The 12,320-nt window shown below is 27.0% G+C and overlaps 1 protein-coding gene and 1 long non-coding RNA gene across 4 annotated transcripts; one reads left to right on the forward strand and one right to left on the reverse strand.

The window, feature by feature from the left end:
• Window positions 1–2,586: 2,586 nt before the first annotated feature.
• On the reverse strand, window positions 2,587–3,622 carry LOC141533527 (uncharacterized). The gene is made up of 3 exons (XR_012480308.1): window positions 3,549–3,622; window positions 3,445–3,493; window positions 2,587–3,371 (listed from the first exon to the last, which is right to left on the reverse strand). It is a non-coding gene; the product is annotated as an uncharacterized LOC141533527 (long non-coding RNA).
• A 1,760-nt stretch (window positions 3,623–5,382) lies between these two features.
• LOC141533503 (uncharacterized) lies at window positions 5,383–9,309 on the forward strand. Of its 3 annotated transcripts, XM_074252422.1 has the most exons (5): window positions 5,383–5,763; window positions 5,840–6,122; window positions 7,900–8,125; window positions 8,506–8,602; window positions 9,129–9,309. In XM_074252422.1, exons 3-5 carry the CDS (start codon window positions 7,944–7,946, stop codon window positions 9,234–9,236), a joined length of 387 nt encoding a protein of 128 aa, XP_074108523.1. In that variant the 5' UTR covers window positions 5,383–5,763; window positions 5,840–6,122; window positions 7,900–7,943; the 3' UTR covers window positions 9,237–9,309. The 3 variants fall into 3 exon arrangements, 1 of the variants encoding a protein (XP_074108523.1); XR_012480296.1 differs by having other exon boundaries at window positions 5,383–6,122; window positions 7,974–8,125; XR_012480297.1 differs by lacking the exon at window positions 7,900–8,125 and having other exon boundaries at window positions 5,383–6,122.
• The last annotated feature ends 3,011 nt before the right edge of the window (window positions 9,310–12,320 follow it).

The raw sequence follows: 12,320 nt of genomic DNA on the forward strand, positions 1-12,320 counted from the left end.
CCATTGACACCAGCGAAGAAGCTAGTGTTGGAAAAGCAATACAAGAAATTTTTAAAACAAAGAAATTTATCCGCTGACATGGAGACCGTGGAGCGGAATAAAATCAATACATATTTGGGACGATCCATTACTAGTGCGATAAAAAAGTAGCTAATCCTGAATAATAGTATTGTCATCATAAAACTAAACTAAAAAATTAACTTTTTTTGAATGACGAATAAAATTATCATAAGAACTTGAGCCCGTAATATTAATAATAAAATTTCAATCATCGCAACTTTGAATTTTTTATATTTAACTAGTTTTTGTCTCTTATTTCTGAAATCATTGTAGTAAACAGAATTAACGTGAACATTTTAATGACAATTGAATGATGTGAAAAAAAGATCAGTCAGTAATTTTTTATCTGATATTATTTATTCTGATGAACTGCCTCAAAACTTGAATTGTCGAAAAAATTTAATTTTAAACCTTTGGAATTTTTTAAATCAACGCTCTACATAAAAATTTTTTTTAAGGTTTTGGCTTTATTCATTCTTTAAAAAAATACTTGAATTGAAAATCGTTTTGATTTCACTGTAAACGTAATTTTTTGAAACAAAAGGAAAATTAGTTTACACTACAAAGCTGTTTATTTTGAAATATTTTGAAATTCATTTTCAATCTTCTTATTAAAATAAAAATAATCATTTCTAAAAAAATTTCAATTTTCTTAACTGAAATCTATACGATCAATTTACAGCGAAGAGATACAAAATTTCAAATTAACTATGACTTTGAAGATTTTCTTAAGAAATTAATGAAGTTAAAAAACGCTAAAAAAATTTTTCATACAGCATTTAATTTCCTTAGAGAAAATTAATTAACTTCTATTTACTGATTGTTACGTAAACTAAAGAATTCTAAGCATTAAAATAATGCATGTTCTTCAGAAAATGTTTTATCTAAAAATTAATTCCCAGTTGACTTTGTGCGTAGAGAATTTTATTTTCTGTAATTAATATACTCTCATTAATTTTGTTTACTACGATGTTTTAAGAGATATGAGACAATAATTAGTTCAGTAACAAAAAAAAAGTTCAGAATAGCGATGATTTATCTTTTAATATCAATCTCATAGGCTGAAGTTCTAACAATATTATTTTTTGTCTTTTTTAAATAACATATTAACATTCCCAATGTTCTCTTTGAGAAAAAAAAATATTTTAATTTTCTCAGCTTATTTTCGTCTCCACTTATGTGTAAGATTGTAGTTATTTTTATTTCTTGAACTATTTAACTACCCTTGTGGAAATAATTCTCTGAAAAAACTCTTGAAAAGTCTTTATAACTCTGAATAAGACTTTTCGAAAGTCTTCACATCCGTAACTAAGTAAAGGAAAGACTTAATAAGTCTTCAAAACTCTGCAATACTCTTCAAAAGTCAAATTTTCCCTGCAATTTCGGAATTTCTCAAAGAGTTATTAAGACTTGATAAGACTTGTTCAGTTTTACAGGAAAAGAAGAAAATATTTCTTTTCAAAAAAATTGCTTATCAGAATTAAATAAAACTATAAAAAGAATTAATGCATGTTTTAAAAAAATTTTTTTAAATAATATTTTCATCACGAAAATACTTTGATGGGCATCGAATCACTCATAGTTGAGCAAGTCAAAACATCAACAGCAAATGAAGTGCACTTGATGTTGGAAACAGATACTACTCAAAGAGTAAATCCAATCGGTATTTAATTTGGACTATCAAATATTAAAGTCAACTTTCTAGGTAGGAAAGAATTTTCTATCCACACGCTATCTGCTGGAATTAATTGATACCTAACATATTTTAGTTTACGAATTTACAGTTAGAATCTTTGAGTGTTCTTAGTTTCTAATAGGTGGCATGTGGTTAGAAAATTCTTTCCTACCTAGAAAGTTGACTTTAATATTTGATAGTCCAAATTAAATACCGATTGGATTTACTCTTTGAGTAATATCTGTTTCCAACAGCAAGTGCACTTCATTTGCTGTTGATGTTTTGACTTGCTCAACTATGAGTGATTCGATGCCCATCAAAGTATTTTCGTGATGAAAATATTATTTAAAAAAATTTTTAAATGCATGCATTAATTCTTTTTTATAGTTTTATTTAATTCTGATAAGTTTTTTGAAAAGAAATATTTTCTTCTTTTCCTGTAAAACTGAACAAGTCTTATCAAGTCTTAATAACTCTTTGAGAAATTCCGAAATTGCAGGGAAAATTTGACTCTTGAAGAATATTGCAGAGTTTTGAAGACTTATTAAGTCTTTCCTTCACTTAGTTAGGGATGTGAAGAATTTCGAAAAGTCTTATTCAGAGTTATAAAGACTTGTCAAGAGTTTTTTCAGAGAATTATTTCACAAGGGTATACGTAGAAGTAAAAATATTTTATAGATGATAAAGTAATAATTATATTGGTGAAGAAAGATTTTTATCTAACAATTAACAATATGCTTAGCAAAATCTTATGAACTTAAGTAACTTAATATTTTTAACTTATATATTGTATTGATATTCGTTCTTTTATAGTTCTTTTATAGTTATTTTATAAAGACAGGTTGTGAATTTTCAAAGTACAAAGCAAGTTAAAAGATAAAATCTCGAATAAAATATTGAAATATTTATAAAATCGGTACAATTAAATTTGTTTAACCAATGACATTCCCTTCTTCCTAATTCTTATATTCCTGATGATAAGTAATAAATGTTAAAAAAGTCACAATAACTTATTTTCCGAAAATATAAATACTTTTATAAATTACTGATTAATTCTGAAATAGTCTGAAAAATTATAGTTATTGATTCCACTACATATGTACAAAATCTATGAAAAATTCTGAAAAAGTCTTCCAGAAGAGTCCAAAAACGTTTAAAAATGCAGTCTTTAAAATGCAATATATATCTTAAATGTGTCTTCTCATACATTTTCAGAATTTTTCAGAATTTTTCTGACTTATTTATTCTTCTACAAATTTTTTTTAGAATGCTGCAAGAATTAATCTGACTCCTAGCAGAAAATATTTCCACCAGGGTCGTACTTGGCGCGCGTCATTGAGTACCCCAAATTTTTTCAGGATACATGAACATCCTTTTAATGTTTCAACATTTATAAGTAAGTCAACCTATAAAATGCATAAATGTAATTAATGAAATATTATTTTATGATACGTTTAACAAAAGTTAGGTAAAATCAACATGGCATACGTATTTTATTTGAAATTTTTAAATTCTCCGCACATCGTTTATGATTTCAATAAAACGCCCTCTCCTGTTCGGTTATGCAATTTGCTTACAAGTGAATACGCCTGCATACGTTGACTCTGTAGTGGAATCACTACGAAAATTGAGTTGACTAAAAAATAAAACATATGGCCGACTAAATTGAGAAAATGCGGTGTGATTGCCAATCAAAATGTGTTAATTACAATTAAACGAAGCACGATCAAGTTTCTTCATGAAAGCTTAATGACGGAACTGAAAAAATTGAATTAAAAATTTTGTATTATTTCAGATATCTTCACCAGACTACCATATTGACAGTTATTTTTACTAAAAATCTGAAAAAATATTCGAAACGGATTTTTTCACTGAAACTGATATTAATCCAGTAAGCAGTGTTTTTAATTCGTTGAGTATACTTCACTGATGTGAATCTATAAACATAACAATGTATGAAATCATATATTATATAATTAGAGCTGATATATATATATATATATATATATATATATATATATATATATATATATATATATATATATATATATATATATATATATATATATATATATATATATATATATATATATATATATATATATATATATATATATAATTACATATTTACATTACATAAATTTAAGCGAAATCGTTTTTCTCGGGTTGAAATTCGTCCGACAAAATTTGGGGTACTCAATGACGCGCGCCAAGTACGATAAAAAATTTTTCTTAATTTTTAAATTTTCAACAAATTTTTTCAATTTTTTCAACATTATGACGGTTTCTTGGTATTTTTTGTATTTAACTTTTTTTGTATAGAATGAAAATTATTGTAACGAGTCTTATTTTTTTGCAAAGTGCAGATGTTATTGAGATGAGTTTTATGAACGTGGACTTGGCGCAATTTTTAACAGTGAAACTGTTTTTGTTCGGATTTCATATCTTTTTGTTAAGTGTAATTTTTGCTCGCCTCTTAATACATTCTTAATTTTAAAATTGAACTTTTCCCTCACAAAATTAGAAATATGTAAATAAATTAATTAATGCAGGTAAAGCTATTATCATATAAAAGGTTATTTGTTCGTTAATTTTGAAAATCAAATCCTAACAAAAAATTAAAATTCTGTTTCTCTCATAGTAGCTAGTAGCATTAAAAAACTTAACGTGACTGACCCGTGTAAACTCTTCGGTTTCAATCAATTAACTAGCTTATCAATGGGAATTTTAAATTTTTTATGTATATATAGTTAAAGTTTAACATTTTTTTGAATTAAAAAAGTTGTTAATCTAGATTTAATGCTTTACTACACATTAATTTAACAATAACAATAATTATTTTGGTAATGATAAACAATGATAATGATACTTTTAACATCAATTTATCATTACCGATATAATAAATTTCATTTTTATAATGATTATTATTGTTATTGTTACAATGACATGTATATTGTTAATAAAGGGGACAATGCATCATACGCATAATTGTAATACCTATGGCCTAAAAATTACAATTATTTGAAATCCGCTCGATTGAATAACAATGCCACCTACAGGCAACGACTACAAAGTCGTAGAATGTGTACACTATCCAATGAGAATTGCCTAAATCTTGAACTGCTGGCCTGAAGGAAGAAAGTAAAACTCAAACAATCTTTAGCCTGTTGTGTATTTAGTCTAGTTAATAAATGAAATTCAATAGAAAGAATAGGTTTGAAAACCATCCACATATGAAGTTGTTTGATAGTTTGTTCTAGAAATTTTGTATTTATAAAGTATTTTAATATTCTTGATTTTAAAATTAAATTTTTCCCGCGCAAAATTGAAAATTCATAAATGAATAAATTAATGCAGGCAAAGCTATTCTAATATGATAGGTTGTTTATTCGTTAATTTTGATAATCAAATCCTAATAAAAAAATTGAAATTCTGTTTCTCTCATAGTAGCTAGTAGCATTAAAAAACTTAACATGACTGATCAGCGTAAACTCGAGGGAGGGACAAAATGCAGAAGGTATAAGGAACTTTTGAATTGTAAGGTTGGTGAACCTGCTGTACTAAAGATATCCTATAGAGAATCATGAAGGGGCGTTTATGATGGTTAAAAATGTTAAGCAGTGCTACCTACTAGCGACTAAGCTTATTGCTAAAAAAATAGATAAAACAGGCCGTTCTAATTGATGTAGCATTAATCTAATAGATGGCGCATACATGGGCATTTTTGCCTTAAATAATTTTTCATAGCATTACAGGGCTCATAGTGAACGTATATGTTTTACATTCATAATGCAGCTAATAAGTGCTCTATTGCTCGAGGAATATTATACTCCAATAAATGATTTTACTAATTGTGAAATAAAATATATATCATTTATTTACAGAATTTAGAAATAATTGTGCAATAAATAATTTAACAGTGGTTTAACAGTAGTGTGAAAAAAAAAATATTTATGAATAAAATTGGAGTGCAAAAAATTGCAATAATAATAATAATAACACAAATACAAATAATACAAATTATACTAGTAATAATAATAATAATAATGATAATAGTAACAATATGAAATAAATAAATAATAATAATAATAATAATAACAATAGTCAACAGGTTACCGAAATCGGTGATGAAGAAAATATTATTTATTAATATTTTTTACAAACATATAAAATAATGTAATTATGAAATTTTAAAATATCCTTTTGTGATGTTTAAAGTGTACAATTTTATGAACATTAAAGGAGATTTCAATAAAATTTCTTTAATTAGATTTTTCAAAGACCTTTCCTATTTGCAAGTAAAAAAGTGGGTGTATAAATTAAATAATTTACAACAAATAATGCTCCAATAGTTACAATCTACAATAAACACGTGTTTTCTATTAAGGTAAGAATAATTAATCTAAATTGAGCTTTTTTTATAAAGTAAAAAAATTACAAAAATTACTATTGACAAAAAAAGATAAAAGTTTTTAGACTATGTAAAATAAACCACAAGGCAAGGTCGGCCCGATAATCTAGTAAAAGAAATATAAATATGGTCGATACTCTGCAAAGATTTTGAAAAAGAGTAAGAGCAGGTACATAAATCTAGTGAACCCATCTACACATAAGAACTTTAATTCGTTGTTTCATTAAAGATAAAATATAGTTGGCTTGGTACTTTTTATTAAAAGTAAAAATATTAATAACTACCGCGGTCCACCTTGCCACAGATAGCTCGAAATAATATATAATAAATTCAATATTATCAATCAGCTGCTGAGTATGTGTTACAAATAAAGGCGTATGAATATTATTCCACGAATTTATAAGCAAAAATAAAACGATGTAACTCATTGAAAATTAAATTTTACCGGTATCCAGCAGAGTACTCAATAAGACTACAAGTCGAGCAATCTCTTGACACGGATGGCACAGGATTTCGCATCGAAAATTTAATTTAATGAATAGAAATCGAGTATTTGTTATAAATAAAGCTGTGTGTATTATATTCCGCCAACTTTTTAGGAACCAATAGCCCAGAGTGAAATTGAAAATTAAATTTTACTTATATAAAGCTGAAGGTTCAATTTAATTACAAGTCAGACAAGCTCTTGGCACGGATGGCAGAGAATTTTATATCGAATATTTTATTTAACAAATTAAATTCCGGATATTTGCTATAAATAAAGCTGTGTAAATTATTTTCCACCAATTTACAAGCACCAATAGCCCAGAGTGGAATTGAAAATTAAATTTTCCTTAAAAATTAAATGTAACGAGTATCAATAAAATTACAAGTCAGAGAATCTCTTGGCACTGATAGCAGGGAATTTTATATCAAAAATTTAGTTTAATGAATTAAATGCTGATTATTTGCTGTAAATAAAAGTGTGTGAATTCCCTGTTTAAAAATATTCATTGAAAAAAATTCACTATCATGAGATTTGAATTTTTTTCAATAATTTCAATTGATTTCAATTGCTCAGTATATATCTATCGATATATAATTTGACTGCAGCGAATTTTTTTAATTTTTTTTAATGAATATTTTTAAACAGAGTTATATTTTATCAATTCTTTAGCACAATTTGCCTAGAGTTACTTATTGAAAATGGAATTTTACTGGTATCCAGCCGAGCACTAAATACCAATACAACTCTGGCAATTATCTGGCACGACATTGCATATTACAAATTGAATGTAATGAATAAAATTCTGATTATTTACTATTATAAAAGCGTGTGAATTATTTTTTACCAATATATTAGCAAATATGGTTCAGAGTTACTTAATAAAAATTAGATGTAACGAGTATTAATGAAATTACAAATCAGACAAGCTCTTGGCACGGATGGCACGGTATTTTATTGCAAAAATGAAATTTTATTCATAAAATGTTCAATTTTTCTTCTAAATACACGGGTATTAATCATATTTCACCAATTTTTAAGTACAAATGACCCAGAGTAAAATTTTATCCAAAACTCTTTGATTTAGGCGCTCTTTATACTAGGCGTCGCTGCTGCGCCTCAGGTCATAATCTTCTCTCTCTTTCTTTATTTTCTTTTACTGCGAACCAAATATTTTTGAGACTCTCGCATTTTCAAAATAGTATCGGTCTATTATTATCATTTTTATAGTTTTATTGTCAATAATAATATTATTTATTGGAAAAAAAGGCTGAAAACGCTGAAGACATCCCTAAAAATTTTCGTCGTATGAAATGTTGAACCGTTGGTTATTAAATTACCAGGAGACGACGCAGAACAAGTTCAATGTTCACACTAGTGATTCATTAATCAAAATTTATAAGAAGAGGTCTTACGTAGATTTCAATCCGTACTTGATTTACGATCGTATCAAGTATAAATGCTCTACTCGTGAGAAGAACGAGCTCGATTCAGCGTAAGTATTTGATTCAAATTTTGAGGTTTTGTTATTTGTTCTTTATCTGTAGTTTTATTCGAAGTAACGAGTTAAACTTTTGTTTTATTTCTGATGTTAATAATTTAAAACCCATTAAAGAGAAAAATAATTTAATTTTAAAACACCATTCTGATAGATTTAAATGATAAATAATCAAGCGGTAAATTGCTAGATCAAAAGCTCGTTTCAGTTTCAGAAATTTCTCGTAAATGCAGAATTTTTGGCTTCATTTCAAAAGATGAAAGTCTTGAAATTTATCAATTTTTAACTCTTGATATTGTATACTACTTTTGTTGGTGTGAATGAGCTTATGCAACGTAAATATAAAATCATTTAAGGAATTCACTTATTATTTACAGAGATACGTGTCCTGCGAGATTATCAGTTAGCACTTCTCCTCATAAAAAGACACTGCAGGTTAATGAGTGTCATTTGAATCATAACCATGCACCAATGGTAAGTTACAATGATGTCGGAATATTTTAATACAAAAATTGTATTTCTTTAAATGGTTTAACTGAAACAAACATAGAGTATCTTTTTTTCGATGAATTCTTAATATTGTAATGTTTTGATTAACATTGTAGTGTTTGTTAATTATTTTCAAATTACTCTTATAATTTTCTTCACTATCACATTCAATCAAACAAATATTGTTGACTTTATAAAATTGAATTTATTACTAGAAGATTGACGAAATTATATATTTTCTATTGTTCTTAAACTATTCGTCTTATTAAATTTTATCTCGGGCTACTCTGAAGTTTTTATTTACTTTTTATTTCATTTTCTGGTCATGGAGCAACTTCTCCCTGTGACCACATATCGCTGTTATTTATATGTACTTCGAATTAAAAGAAATGTCGATTGTTTTTATCTAGCACTTTTCATAATTTTCGAAGTTTTTTGCTTTGACCATTTTATGTATGGTGGTCATTTTTGCAATTAACGATTTAATAAGTTTCGATTTTTATTGTTACAGATTATCGGTAGGGATGGACCGTTTAAGCAACGACAACTCCTTCTGGAAAATGCAATCAAGCTCCACCAAGAGATGGAGAAAAAAAAAAACCACGTGGCGATAAAATAATTCATGCCCAAAAATCATGCCCGAGTTCCCTCAAGACCATCGACAAACTTACAATGAAAAAGCCAGTAGTAACCCGAGAAAAATATTTATATATAATTATATATATTTATATATAAATTGGTTATATATGATTATATATGAAAAATGGCCAAATATAATCATATATAATTATATATAATCATATATAATTATGCATGTTTATATATAATTATATATAACAATATTTAAGTATATATTAATTACATCTAATTAATTATTGGGTTAATTTTATGGATAGAGTATTTAATATAGTCCTACGCAATTCTCTATAACCAATTAAAATGCAAAAAAAAATGTTTAGACACAATTTTACGGTTATAACACCAGCGGTCACCCATCCAACTATTAACCCTGCTCAATGCTGCTTAACTTTGGTGATCTCCGTGCCCCTTGAAGTTTCTGTCTGCTATGCTGCTGTCTTAGATATTTATGATTCAATGATCTACATAATGTATCATATAAGTTTATCATAAATATAATATAAAAATTGATTTTATAATATATTTGGATAGTCACAATTCATAATTTATTTAATTTACCGAATCTCATTATAATATAACACTTATTTAAATAATAAAATAAATAATGATTTTACTATTAGGTAGTAGCAGAGCAGACCAAAACATCTCATAGGAAATGTAACAAATTTTGTACTTCAGAATTATTTAAACGTAATTATGAACATCATTTTACACTTTTGTGATTACCAAAAAAATTTTTATATATGGTAATTATACATAAGCATATATAATTATATATGGGACTATATATAATCTTGCAAGACTGTATATTGCTCCATATATAGTCATATATGATTATATATGATCTCATATACAATTCCATGTATAATCATGTATGATCATATATAATTATATATGACCTCATACAATTCCATATATAATCATGTATGATTATATCTAATTATATATATTTATATATAATTGTATATGGAACTATATATAATCCTGCATGGCTGTATATTACTCCATATATAGTCATATATAATTATATATGATTATATATAACCTCATATACAATTCCATATATAATCGTGTATAATTATATATAGTTATATATACTTATATATAATTATACACTACTGGAAAAAATTAAGGGATCAAAAAAAATTCCAAATTTTTCAGTAGTTTTCAACAGGCCGTAACTTTGAGAGAATTGGTCGTACAGGAAATAAAAAAAAAGGAAATTGTAGCTCCAAGTGTCTAGTTTTTGGATTAGAACTTCAAAATTTTGTAGCCTCCGCGGTTTCTGAGTAATCGTAGAAAAACCAGCAACAAAAAAATTCTCAAAATTTTTTTTTGGTCTACGGGCGTGGAAAAAATTTTTTTAGCTTAACCACCATAAGGATCGGATACTTTGTTCATTTAGCTTTAATTTCTTTTTTTAAACACCCTGATACGTCCACTCCTCGCTGAGATATCGGTCTTCAAATGGAAAAGGATCTTTTTGTCTTTGATTATCGATATCTCAGCAACCAATGATCGCACAGAAAGTTAAAGGTGGGTTTCAAGAACTTGAATGAATTCCCTTAACGACTGTCCATTGTTTTTTTCGAAAAAAATTTTTTTCTTTCCGTCACATGAATTTGAAAATGCAACAAAAAAAGGGCTTTAGTGGTTTTTTGGAAAATCAAGCGCTGGATCGAAAATATTGAGGAAACCACTAATGTTAAGTATGCCTTTTACAGTTCAATATGTCCACAAAAACCCTACAAAGAATCAAATTAATCCAGCCAGCCGTTTTTTTGTTTCACTTGATCGAATTTTTGAAAAATTAAAGGATCACGTTTTTGCTGTGAAAAGCTCATAATTTTTAAAAATGAGAAAAAAATGGTTTTTTCGAGCTTTTTCCACATTTTCGTTCCAAAAGTGCTTAAATTTTCAAAAAAAAAAAAAAAATTCAAAAAAAAAAAAAAAATTTTCAAAAAAAAAAATTTTTTCGAAAAAATTTATACTAAAATGATTAGGCAGTTATGAACTTCAATAAATTTGTGATGAATAATTCTGGAGCAATAAATTAGCTAAGACGACACAGGTAAGTAATTGACTAGCAAAATTACGAATATATACGTGAACAGGTGTTAACAAAACGGCATTTGATATGGACAATTCAGTGCCATCCATGCCAACGACATTCCGATCAATTATTCACCATAATTATTTTTATTTTCTTAAACAATCGAGGCATCAATAATATGTAATTTTAATAAATAATAGATATCATGTAAACCAACACATCCAAAGTAAATGATGTTTTATTCTAGGCAAATTGTGGTTATAAATAAGTGCAATATAATTCATACCCGTGTATATATATAGCGACTACTCGACATTTTATTTAAAAACTTTCATTTTTGATATAAAATTCCCTGCCATCCGTGCCAAAAGCGTGTCTGACTTGTAATTAAATTGAACCTCTGGCTTAATATAAGTCAAATTTAATTTTCAATTCCACTTGGGGCTATTGGTGCTTGTAAATTGTTGGAAAATAATTTACACAGCTTTATTTATAACAAATATTCGGAATTTTATTTGTTAAATAAAATTTTTGATATAAAATTCTCTGCCATCCGTGCCAAGAGCTTGTCTGACTTGTAATTCTATTGAGCACTCGACTGTGTATCAGTAAAATTTAATTTTCAATTCCACTCTGGGCTATTGGTGCTTGTAAATTGGTGGAAAATAATTTACACAGCTTTATTTATAGCAAATATCCGGAATTTAATTTGTTAAATAAAATATTCGATATAAAATTCTCTGCCATCCGTGCCAAGAGCTTGTCTGACTTGTAATTAAATTGAACCTTCAGCTTTATATAAGTAAAATTTAATTTTCAATTTCACTCTGGGCTATTGGTTCCTAAAAAGTTGGCGGAATATAATACACACAGCTTTATTTATAACAAATACTCGATTTCTATTCATTAAATTAAATTTTCGATGCGAAATCCTGTGCCATCCGTGTCAAGAGATTGCTCGACTTGTAGTCTTATTGAGTACTCTGCTGGATACCGGTAAAATTTAATTTT

This window comes from Cotesia typhae, unplaced genomic scaffold (assembly GCF_013202065.1).
Source record: "Cotesia typhae breed Kobodo isofemale line unplaced genomic scaffold, CoteBio_Ctyphae contig_9, whole genome shotgun sequence".
Taxonomy (NCBI): domain Eukaryota; kingdom Metazoa; phylum Arthropoda; class Insecta; order Hymenoptera; family Braconidae; genus Cotesia; species Cotesia typhae.